General features: G+C 43.2%; 1 protein-coding gene across 1 annotated transcript in view; it reads right to left on the reverse strand.

Annotated features, from left to right (window-relative positions):
* Positions 1–12,978, reverse strand: part of LOC124162010 (DNA-binding protein D-ETS-4-like) — a 64,135-nt gene that overhangs the window by 12,126 nt on the left and 39,031 nt on the right. Inside the window, exon 2 of the mRNA XM_046538330.1 lies at positions 4,031–4,901. Coding sequence (XP_046394286.1) covers positions 4,031–4,901 — 871 coding nt within the window. The remainder of the gene's footprint in view (positions 1–4,030; positions 4,902–12,978) is intronic.

Genomic DNA, 12,978 nt, shown 5'->3' on the forward strand with positions numbered 1-12,978 from the left:
GAAGATTATTCCTCTCCCGCCATTGACCAAATGAAATTGAATCTGAAGATCAACAGCGAAGGGGGGACAAAGAAGAAAGCTGGGAAGAGAAGAGGATGGAGACTTGAGTGGTGTGCCACCACATGATGAGTCGATACTGCTAAATCTGCTTTTGTTTACGTTGATATGGAAGTTCGCATGGATGGATGTCTAATGGGGCTTTGCATATAAAAATATTTTATTTTGATATTTCGACAAATTTAAGTGATCTATCCAGTACGACTTTCAACATTCTTGATCCCAAAGTTTATGGCGTTTAAGTTCACGTGTATGTTTTCAAACTCAGCAATTTAACTGTGGAAGTTTATTTTCTTTTCCATTTGATATGTTTTCTTCTGACGTAATAGAAAGCTAGAGTTTATTTTTACACCGTCGAAAAAATAATTCTATTCCTAGCCGAACTTAGTTCTTGGAATTGTGATCCTTCTTGTTTGGCTGTTTATTCGAGTGTTTTAAGAATATCTCTTCAGCGTCCTGTATTTGTTAGCTTCCTTGGCCTTATTTGAAACATTTCGTTGTGCCTATAATAAGTTGGCGTCCATGTTTAGTTTCTCCTCTGCAACGCAAGATTTGACCTTTTCAATTGGCTTTGGCTGCTAATCGAGGGGTCTCGGCTTCAAATCCCGAATGAATCCTACGCGTTCACACCCCCAAACAAACAAAATCCTCCATGTTCGAAGTGAGGAAAAAGGGGAAGGAATCCCGCCTAGCTCTACCCTCACCCATTCAAACCAACTTTCGCTTTGAATCACGGAGTGAGTAACCCTCGCATTGCTACTTTACCTCCACAGATTATGACTCAGTAGAAATTGTCTAAAAAATCATTCTTCTATGATTATTATTGAAGCGTTAAACATGGGAAAGGTGGTACATGACTAAATGTGAATTTTACTGCAGACGAAAGAAAGAGGTTTGCCAACATTGTGAAGCTTATCTTGTTAGAGTACAAACTTCGTCAATCGTAGAAACTGATACATTGTATCGATTTACTTTCTACCCTGTTCATGCCATTGGCGTTTGGATGAACATTTTTTTAGGGATGTGCGAGTACTCGAAAACTCGAGTCGATTCGAGTCGTTGGTACTCGACTCGAGTGTTTCGAGTAGGTAGTGTTACGAATGTCGAATCGAGTAGTTTCGGTTACAGAGCTGTCGAGGCCAGTGAGTTCAGAAATCTGCCAACAGGAGGCGATATCATGAAACCCATGTAATAATGTCGTTGTTTAAGTCAATAAGTCGTCCGAATGCCTTTGCCCTGAAGAGTCAGCTTGCTGTAAACGTAGCTGTTAGTAGCAGTCGACGTGCGTCGGCGCCAAAAACCTCTCCGTCTTCCGACCCGGGCGATGGCGTATTCGGAATAATCGGAGTGAACCTTCGGGTCGCTCTCTTACTTTAGGCTTCGATACTTTTATACCCTACTCCACTGGAAAGGTTACACAGGTGCCCTTTCTACTTTTATTGTCACTTTTCCGGATTCCGGGTATAAAGCCCGGGCGAGGGGGACGGACGGATACCCTACCCTACTTTCGTAACTCAAACGCTGTGAGAATATGTAAAAATTGTTTAGATTTATAGGAATAAACACGTAAATTTTCGGTGCCGGTTACAATGCCGGTTTTTCCCTGTTTGACGTCACAAATAGTGCCATCTTTTTGTCTTTTTGAATATAACTTACGTCCGATGTTAATTTTTGTTTATTCCTTTGCTGCGTTTTCTTTCCTTCTTGAACTAACAAAACAAAAGTTGCTAAAGCTGATTGAACAAAGTGAGAATTTAAGCAAAAAAAATTTGATCCATATGGCTAAAGCTAACTTCTACAGTTCTTTCGCATCGCCTAATTAAATTCCATGAAGATTCAAGATCCTTAAAAATCGTTGACATAATTTTTTAATATAAATTCCTACAGTTCTCAAATATAGCAATTTTGTCAATAAAGTACTTGTTCAGCCACGCGACTAGCGAAAGACAATTTTCTGCATGCAGTAATGCTGTAACATGGAGACGTCAAAACCTGCTACCTAATCCTGTAGAACAATTGACTTTTCTGCATGAGAATTGGAAAGGATCAAATATGATATGATTCATTTACGCATGAAATCTTTATTACAATGGTGCAAATGCTTTAATTCAGGGCTCTTTCTAGCAGTTTGGATACATTTATAAATTAAATTTACGACATATTACTAGAGGTTAATTCATTTCAATTGTACTTATGGAACTGTTTAAGAGACATTAATTTTTATTCATCTCCTATTTCTGACACAATTACCGTCAAAATTCCCCTTATCTCATCCTTATTACATCAAGCTATGCATTTAAAGTTGAAAACTCGCAAGGGGAATGGAAAAATGGGAGTAAGTTGATGCATATATTGTCATATTTCCAGATCCAGAAGTGACCAAACTCAACTCGACTCGATACTCGCGAGTAGTTTTTAACTCCACTCGACATCAAAAAGCACTACTCGTACGTACATCCCTACATTTTTTTTATAATTTCGATTTTATTTCGACTTTTCTACCTTCCTCCCTTTATTTCTTTTTTACCTGACTTTTCTATCGTTCCCATATCAACGCTTCAATTATTCTTATATATCAAACTATTCTTATAAGTATAATCTAAAAAAAACTATTATTATATATACTATAATTTTGTCTTTTTTATTACTTACTTTGAGTTTCGTGTTTTTTAATATGTACTTCATCCCAAGGATTGAAGTGCGAAGCATTGCATATGCTGTAAATATAGGATTTAGTCGGTGGTCTTTTCCTCGGCGAAAACTTCGCGTACCTATTTTTATCATTAGCCGTTTTCATTATTAGAGGTGTGATTCCATGAATCGACTTGAATTTATCCCAATTGGGTAGTGGCCTCAAAATGTTCTCGTAATGATTTCATCAAGGCAATTTTAACTCCGAGAATAGTTTAAGGTTTGAGATCTCGTGAAGTGATTAGCTGGTCCACGGAGAGGGTCTTATTTTCGCCTCCGATCTTTCTCGAAAGTCATGGCCTCGCTCGCGCGACGTGCTTTTTTTATTTTCATCGGGCCAACATTCCTTCCTCTCACATTTTCGCGTATGACATTGAGTCCTCTGGGGTGTAGGCTCGCTCGGCGCGTGATTTTGAAGGGCAATGCTATCTATCGTATTGATGGGGCCCCAGTTCCTGCTCGAAAATTTTAGACTCGCCACACCTTGTTTGCAAACCTGTGATGATCGTGAGGGAACAACTTTTATAAGTTTTTTTTCCATTTACGATTGACTAGATCGATGATTTTTCATCATGAGTCCGACCCACTGGGTGGACTTGAAATTGCTGTTTATCATTGGAATTGAATGGCCACGAAGTATTACTACGGTATACCTTACCGCATATATAAACATTACTCATTCATATGAAACTGTTTAAGGCAAGAGTAAAATGTCAGTCATCACATCGTAAAATAATCTCTCACTCCTCATGCGCATTCTTACGTCGCCCTGCTTACGGAAATTTCCATCGCAGTGGTAAATTAAAAATATGAGATTTGATGAAAAGTGAAATTAATACACAGCTGGAACTTTGAATACATAAAAACCGCAGGACCTGTAGAGATGAATGAGGCCTTAACGGCAAAATACGCTTTCATGGCGCAGAAATCCTGATCAGTTTTTCTTCCAATTATTGTAGTCTACGGACCAAATTCAATGCCTTTGCCATGGTTTCAAAATTATTTGTACTTAGTCGCTGGCTGGAGTATTATCGATTTAGGATATCTACTTCTCAGACCAGCAAGGCACAATTTATATTAGTTGTTCATGGAATGTAGATTACTATGGGTTTGTGAAAACTGTAAATATATTTCGCTGGATGTAAGAGCGTTGGTATCTGGCTAATGCATCGCTGAATGTGTTCACCGCGAGGAACAAAAGAAAACAATAAAAACAAAAAGCGGAGTGTCGTTGCGCGCGTTGAAGTCTCCGGACCCGCGCGCTCCAAGTCGTCGTACTCACCGGGTGACATGCCGAGGACTTTGCAAGCCTCCTGGACGTCCCTTCGTATCTGCTCCATCGCCATGGAGAGCATGGGTTCGATCCCCTCGAGGTCCGCTTCCTCCCGCGCCGCCGCCGCCGCGTCGTCATCCTCCTCCGTCTTCACCTCCACCTTGGGGGCGTCGTTGCCCATCGCCGGGACGCCGCCGCTGTCAAGCTGCGCCTCCTCCTCCGCGGCCTCCACCGCCTCCACCTTCACCTCCGCCAGTCCGAACGGCCAAAGGTTGAACTTGCGCTGGAAACTCGTGTCCTGCAGCACTTCGCGGAGGAGGCGATGGTCTTGGGGAGGAGGGTCGGCCGCCGCTGATGCTTCCTCCGGCCGGCAAGACACTTGGCGCGAGGTGGTCTCGGTCTGCAGGAGCCTCCGGAGATTGGCCGCGTCGGCCGGCGACGGCGCTGCCGGCGACGGAGGGGCGGGGGGCGTGCTGGCGGGGGTGAGCGGGGAGTAGGCGTGGAGGGGGGAGGAGCCCGAAGGCCGCGGCGGCGACGACAGGTACAGCGGCGGCGGAGGGCCGTCCTCCGGGATGGACAGCGGAGAGTGCGGCAGCCCCAACGCGAGGGGCTGGTGGTGGTCGGTCGCAGGTCCTTCTGCAGCCAGCTTGTCGCCGTCCTCGAAGCCGAGGAGCAGTTGGCGGAGCGTGGTGTTGGGCGCGTGGAAGGCGGGCGGGGAGCCGCAGGAGGCGAGCAGGGCGGGTAGGGCGGCCGAGGGCGAAGGCACCAGGCCGCACTCGTCGTCATCCGGAGGCAGCAGAGACAGGTCGAAGGCGTCTGCCGCGAAGTACGCCAGGTCGGGGCTCTGAAGGTCCGTGGACGAGGGCACTGTCTGGGCCATCTGAAAAGGAAGAGCCCTCTCGTCAATGAAATTGCAAAACATCCACAAAATTAATTTATCACCTGACGCCGGCGAGAATGTTTCGGTCGCATATCGAAATTTCATTATTTTTTAGAATGAAGTCATTTTCACGATTTTTTAGTTCCTCACTACTGCTTTTAGCATTTCTAACATTCTTTAACATTCTTCACATTTCTATTTCTAACGATTTTCCTATAAATAAATTTCATAATTTACATTCTAATACTTGACATTTAGGAAAAGGCCATTTGCCCATTTTGTTCTCCGGTATGTTGTGTGAGCACATTGTTTTCAGCATAGCACCAATGATATCTGTTGCTTTGGGTTGGCATTTCAGATAATTTCAACATATTCAGGCTTCAATTGGCGGAAGTTAGGGATATTTAAAGAAGTAAAAGATCGTAGCACTTTACCACAAGATTTTTTAATGCGTACAACGCGTTTCGGCTCACTGAGCCATCATCTGGTACAAGACACTGCAAAGTATTTGAAAATCTCCTTTATATCCTTAAGGAAGGGGGTTGGGGAGGATTTGACATCTTTGAAGAAGGGGGTGGGAACGGGCGTACCGAGTTTTTCAGAGAGAGGCGTACAGAGGCTTTCAGATAATCTTACAGATGCTTAGTACGCGTTTAGGATATGTCACTTTTTGACCAAATTCATCCGAAAACCTTCGCTAATATGCGTAGACAGGCTAAAGCAGTAACATTACAGACATCATCGCTTGATTTTGTGAAAAAAATATCTGTAATCATTATTTTGAAGCATTTTATGGCTACATTATGGCTGGAAGTCATTTATTAGCCTAAATCAATCATGCGAATTTGTCATCGGACTGATTTAAATTTACCCTCAAGAAAGTAAACGATCAAAATTATAAGCATCCATAAACCATACTTAATTGACGTAGCGTAGTCATCATCTTCATTAGCGTAGTCATCATGAATTTAAGCTTCATGATGACTACGCTACAATGCTCAGAGAGAATTTACACTTTTACTACCTCAAGTTAATAGAACGTTTGCTGTAAAACGTTATCATCGAAATATGTAAATACTAAATGTAAAGATCGTAACGTCTGAATGCTAAGTGAAATGGATTTCTCCCGGAATTGATGCCACGTCATCGGCTAGTCACCTACGCTTGAGTTTTATCCAAGATCATGTGCAACGGAACATAATTACGCTTTCACCTCAGCGCCACTTTCTCTCGATAAAATAAGTCATTCGAGTGGCTACGTATGGATTGTATTTCTCCACCAATCCATAGATGCATTTGGAAAGGATCTCTGCTCTCTTACAGATCTTAAGATCATGCAATATAATGTTTTTCCTTATTATCACCATAGATAACATTAGTTCGTTTTGGTGTAACGACCCGTCTTCTTATACAGTGAAATGATGTTCCAAAGTAACTATAATGGTTGTCGCGAGTTGAAGAGTAAAGTGAATCGCTCGGTAACTCCTTGTGCATTTGCATTGACTTTTGGCGATAACTTGTTTATGCATTGCGATTAATTGTTTTTCGGAAGTGCAAAGGCTTACATCCGCTAAAATTCATTGAAACATTTTAAACAATGTTCGCCGCCAGAACTTGCTTTGAATCGCGCAGTCGCGGGTCTGCCTTCTTTATTTTAAAAAATACGATGCATGCCTTAGAAAAACACAAGCACTCGCTTGCAGTGGCCCAGCGAGGGGTGGGAGGCGTTTGGGTGTAACCCCCCCCCCTAGAGCTCAGAGAAATTTTTAAGTTAAATCCATTTTACTTAATTGGATTGATATTACAAATAGAATAGTGTAAGGATTAATAAAACATCCCTCAGAAAGCCGTAAAACTCACCATTTTGAACCATTTATCTTAAAATTCCGCAATAAATTGATCTCGCACCTACCGCTTATCCTGGTGGGTATTCCATGCCCCCACACACCCAGTATTGGTTGCACCTTAACCCCCCCCCCCCCCCACAGCCTTAATTCCTAGCTGCGTCCCTGCTCGCTTGTGGGCAGCCCTAATTCGGCATCTCGAATGAATTCCTTATTTCGGTATTTCCAGCTATCCAATCCAATTTTTTTACGTAATTTACCCCGAAAGAATTGAATTGAGGCAAATGAACGAGAGGATTGCGCTGTTGCTGGGAACACTGTGTGACGTCACCCATTGCGCAACGCTATGAGTTTACGAACATCGCCACTCGCGTCGCTGACGGCTGAGAAATCCGATTTTCAAGGAGTAATAAGCTCATTATAGTCAAGGTGAAATAAGATCATTTCGGATTGTTGACCGAAATGTATTTTCGTGGTAAAGAAACTTTTCGAATTCATAAATTTTCAACAACAGATTTTTATGAAAACAGTTCAAGCAGCGTGCAAAACGTAGATATGAATAAAGCTCGAACGGGACAGCCTTCTCTAACCATTCCCCTCGTATTCACTCTGGACGGATTGCAAAGGAGGCATTGGAGTGGCGGAGGAATCGTCTTGGGCGCCCTATGTTATTGCGCATCTCAGCCACGGTGATGCTCTGACTCCTCCTCCGCCCCTCTCCACAGAGTTTAACGCGTCATGGAACCCTTTTTGTACCTCATTTTGGAATTCATTAACCTTGTTATTTGTCACATGAAATTTACTTCTCTACGACCACGGTGTCGACCTCTCCCACTGCTCCACTTTCTATGTAAGTGAGCATTTCTGTCTGTATTGTACATCTGAGGATATATCCTTGGCGTCGAAGCCATCGTCGTGGAAAAATTAATTTTATGTGCAAATTGCAAAGTTGAGAGTCGTTCCAGATGGTCCTCGTGGTTTCACGTTTCGTTTGTACGCCTAGGGCCGTCGATGGCTTCGAGGACGTCGTCAGCAGAAAGGGCATTTGGAGATGAGAGAGTCATCGGATGATAGAGAAAGGCAGGCAAGGTCATCTCCTACCGATGGACCCCCCTCATGTCCATTCGCCTTTTCGAGAGCGGCTGAGCTTGAAGCACTTCCGCCACGTCACACTCCTCTTCCGAGTCATATCTTGGCCGACGTGAAAGTCTGTTCTTTTCCGACCCGCAAAACAAAAATTGCGGAAATCGCCACGGCGCGCCGCGGCGGTAGCGGAAACTTTTCAACCTCCAAGCCGAAAAACTTTCGCTTGATATTTGGTGTGGGCGTGAGGAGCACGGAATCTTTCTCCTTTTCGGAAGTTTCGTAGAAACCCAAACCTGAATGTGTGAAGCTCACACATCCGTGGCTTAGACCCGCACCTCACAACCGACCGTTAAGGCCGTTTTACACGGGGCACGGAATTGCGCAGGTTAGAGCTGCATTAATTTATAAAATGGCGTGGAATTGCGCGAATGCATGAACGAAATTAGAACAGGGGCTATTTTGCCGTCTCGCATCCACGCATTCTCGCATGTGTTCTAGCAATTCACCGCTTTACACGACGCAATTTTGATTGCACCTTCGCACGTACGTCAGATTGCGCAATTCCGTGTACCGTGTAAAACGGCCTTTAGAGGGTTGAGGCATTCATTCATCGTGGCGAAGCTTCTTCACTTCAGTCATACGCATGAACAGATATATTCACTCGGACCACTTTCGTGTCACAGTTTATATTTTCCCCAAAGGAGCCATTCACGACATCGTTTACAGCTAGTTGCCAAGAATTTCACCGGCGCAGCGTGACTCATGCGGCGTTTAACATTAATTATCCAGTGAAAACTCCTCATGAATTAATGGGACCGATATTTTGGCCTATCAACTTAACCGCTGTTAATATACTCTAAGATTTATCTTCAGATAAGTGCATTCATTCTAAACTTCCACGCATCGGAGACAGTGCCTATCTGTGCCAATCACTAAGCCAGATTTCCATGTCATAGAAATCACACGGTTATCGGTCCATTTCGTTTGCGGTCAATCTGCATCCCTTTCCAGGCACACTTGCTCGCGTCTCCCATCTGATGCTCCTCGGGAGACCTCTGGCGGTGGAGAGGCGAAGTGTTTAGGCGGTGACCTCGAAAGCCCCCATCCCTCCTCTCCCCCCACTCCACTTTCTCAAGGTGACTTCTCTTGGGAGTCGACGCCGTCACGTTTGGGTTTCCCCGGGGCCCCGCCACCCCACCCTCCGCCTCCCAACCCTCCTGCCGCCCAGAGACTTTCCCTTCCGCCCCCCCCCCCCGTGGTGGGGGTGCACGAGGTGTGGCCGAAGAGCAACAGCGTCCATTGATCGAAGCGGTGTCTTTGCGCATGTTTTCTCTCGATCCCGCCGATGGCAGTCGCCGACAGCTTTATTCCATACATTGATAACGGTCCGCGAATGTCAATAGAAACTCATTTAATCGCCATTTTCGTACGATGGCAACATGAAATATGCAAACGAATTGTGTTGCAGACTCTAGTAAAATTTACTCTTTGAAAGACACCCAAGAGGGGGCTAGGAGATAGCTGGAAGAGGGGACTTATTAGCCTCAACCTCGCCCGAATAAAGGGATCTATTATTATTATTAGCGTTATAGAAAAGATAGCGGAAGCTTTGCCAATCTTCTAAATGATTTGAGGCTTTTATCATTTAAATGTCAAACAAATTCCAATAATATAATTAGTACTAGCGGGCGTAACTTGGTGGAAATCCATAATCGCAGGAATAGAAGGATCGTAGGATAGAAGGAATAGAATGGAAGGTGGAAATAGCAAAGTTGTTGATCCTTCTATTCCAGCGAAAGTCCACCAAGTTTCGTCGCATAAAGTCGATCCCAGGTGTTGCTTTCACGGTATCATGTAGACGATATGTTGAAGAAATTTACTATCACCAATAACTTATATAATCAATAGTAGCGTTGGCCTCTGGTTTGCGACCAATTTAGAAGTTCAGATTATGATCTAGTTCCGTTTCTACGTTTCCGCCATGGGTCTTTCAGCTCATTGTATTACAAAATTACGACTCATAAAATTTGTTATTCTGAAGACCAGATAAAGCCTTCATAAACAGTATTTAAAGATACTACATTATCATAAAATATTAAAATCCATGGTGATGGTCCCCCATTGATGATCAATGACGATGGGCGGTCTGCGATGGTGATTCGATAAACAGCGATTCAGCATTCGATATACAGGGTGGTGTATGGGTGCTTTTAATTAGACCCCGAGTGAGATGAGCCATTACAACTCGATGGCAAATCGACAAAGCCTGCAATAACCATGAGAGCAGTGAAGACGCGGGCGTTGAAGTCTCCATTTGCTGAAGATCCCGAAGTGAAATCCAAAGGTATTGCGGTGATTACGCGGTAGATATCTTGCGGAACGAGTCGAAGTACATCTACATAATACCCGGCGAGAGACCTCTAGGGTGTATGGCAAGGGGTGATCCATCACCAGCATTCAATAGGATTCCTACATGCACACCAAATGGTATAAGAAACGCTACGCATACTAATACAAATTATACTACCGCATTCATTCAAAGGCAAAACTTGCCCACTACTCATTAAGGCTTTCTGTCAAAAAAGCTAGAACACACAAAACATGAATTAGAAATAATAATAAAACTCAGACACATGTATTAAGGTATACATACGTTAGTAAGCTACAACACCAGTCATCTAATCTGTTTATGACTTCTAACGCTGCCGTTATAGTCTCTTATTGATCGTGGAAAACACGAAATTCAGAATCAATCTGTTCTACAGTCTATCTCTCTTATTTTATTTATATGATCTGATCTTCCGTAGTATTGTAGCGTTCGTAAGATATGGTAATTACATCGGATTGAAATAGGTTTAATCTATTTTTCAGTCTACGGTCTGACAGAGATTCCCATCCGAGTTTATCTAGTAATCGGACCCTTTGGTTCATTATATACATTAATGACGTCTTCTCCCGCATTAACAGTAAAATACGTTTATTAGCCGACGACGCTGTCATCTATCGTGAAATTAGTGATCACTCTGACTATGAAATTCCATCATCGGATTTAAACAACGTTCATTTGTGGAGCCAGGAGTGGGGACTCGAGCTTAATCTGAGCAAATGCATGTCGGAACATATTTTGCAGAGTTCGTCCAACTATAACCATGTTTATGCAATGGATGGTATTAACATAAAGGCAGCACACGAAGTAAAGTACCTGGGAGTTACGATAACCTCGAACCTCACGTGGGGGACATATAAAAAATATTTGCGGCATAGCCCTGAAGAAATTAGGATTCGTCAAGCGTATTGTGGGAAGATTTTCGGATGAGAAAGTAAAATAAAGGTCTATTTCCCGCTCGTCCGATCGCACCTTGAATATGCAGCGAGCGTATGGGATCCGGTGCAGAAAGACTTAATCCGCGAACTGAATAAAATACAAAGGATAGCAGCGCGGTTCGTCAAAAACTGCTACGGGCGTACAGACAGCGTTACTCAGATGTTAAGCGAATTAGGCTGGGAGCCGCTGGAGACTCGGAGGCTGCGTGGTAGACTTAGATTGCTTGAACAATTGAGATTGGATATCTTTAAGTACGGAGTACATAATATTAGAGCTCCACTATATTTCCAGATCCGATAGACGCGATAAATTAAGAAAGATGTTTTGCCGAACGGATAGATATGTGAATTCGTTTTTTCCCCGAACCATAAAGGACTTCAATTAGTGCTAGTCGTAATTTCCTTAGAGCACTTCTTATTTGTATCTGGCTGGTGACCTAACACCCCCTGCCACACTCCTTTTAGCCGACTTGCGGGGAATTATGTATATGTAGATCTAAGTGGTCAGTTACACTAACAAGACAATCGTAACGACTTCTCACGTACCTGGCAGCTCTTCTTTGCACGCGTTCTAACTCTGTTATTAAGCCTTTTTCATGAGGGTCCCAAACACTGGCAGCATATTCTAAATGGGGTCTAACGAGGGAAAAGTAGCTAATTTCTCTCACTTTGTCGCCGCACTTTCGTAATATTCTTTTTGCAAAAACCCAATTTACGATTAGCTTGACCAGTTAATTCCCGAGTATGTTTATTCCACGATAGATCATTATTGAGTCAAACTCCTAGATATTTCACGTATTCTACAGTCTCCAATTGGGTACCCTGAATGATATATAGCTGTACATATTGTGTGGAGTTATTTTTTCCAGGAAATAATTGCTACGCATTTTTTTCAAATTTAATTTTAACTGCCATGCATCGCACCACGCTTGGATAGCAGTAAAGTCGTTCGTTAGTTCATCCCTATCTTAACTGGAATGGATGTGCATATAAACTACAGCGTCAACCGCGAATAATCGTAGCTCACCGTGTACTATTTCACCAATGTCGTTTATATAAAGAGGGAATAGGAGTGTGCCTATGACACAACCCCGAGGGGCGCCAGAAGTGACTCTAACCTCGTTGGAGACTACACCGTCTAATACTACTCTTTGGACGAGGTCGCTCCAAAGTTCTCTTATCCAGGAAATGATCTCTTCATCTAGGCCATACATAGGATTTCAGTTTTATTATTAACTTTCCTTGAGGTACTTTATCAAATGCTTTTTTTGAAATCAAGAAAAATTGCGTCTACTGGAATGTTGTCTTTTCCGGAGACTAAAATATCGTGGGCGAAAAGCGCTAACTGGGTTTCGCACGATCTGCTTTTCCTGAATCCATGTTTTGTTCTCATTAATAAGTTTTGCGCGTCTAGGTGTTTCATTACCGAGCTGACTACGATTTGTTCAAGGACTTTGCCTGAGATGGACGTTAAAGATATCGGTCTGTAATTAGATGGCTACCTCTTACCTCCACTTTTGAATACGGGCGTTTCATTAGAAATTTTCCAGTCATTAGGAACTTCGCGTTGCTTGATGGATTTACTGAATATTAACTGCAAGTAATGGGCAATTTCTGAGGCTAGTTCTGTATATACGCGAGAAGGGATTTCGTCTGGACCAGGCGATTTATTTGGGCTGCGCAATTTCAATAAATTTTCTATTCCGTGCACACCAAGGTCGGTAAAAGGCAGGTCGTGTCACGCTCCCATAGTGCATTTCGGTTTGATCATCTTGGTTCCCACCTGTCTGTTGTTTACATGGTGTTTGCATAGGGCATATGAA

The sequence above is a fragment of the Ischnura elegans genome, chromosome 7 (genome assembly GCF_921293095.1).
Source record: "Ischnura elegans chromosome 7, ioIscEleg1.1, whole genome shotgun sequence".
Lineage (NCBI taxonomy): Eukaryota > Metazoa > Arthropoda > Insecta > Odonata > Coenagrionidae > Ischnura > Ischnura elegans.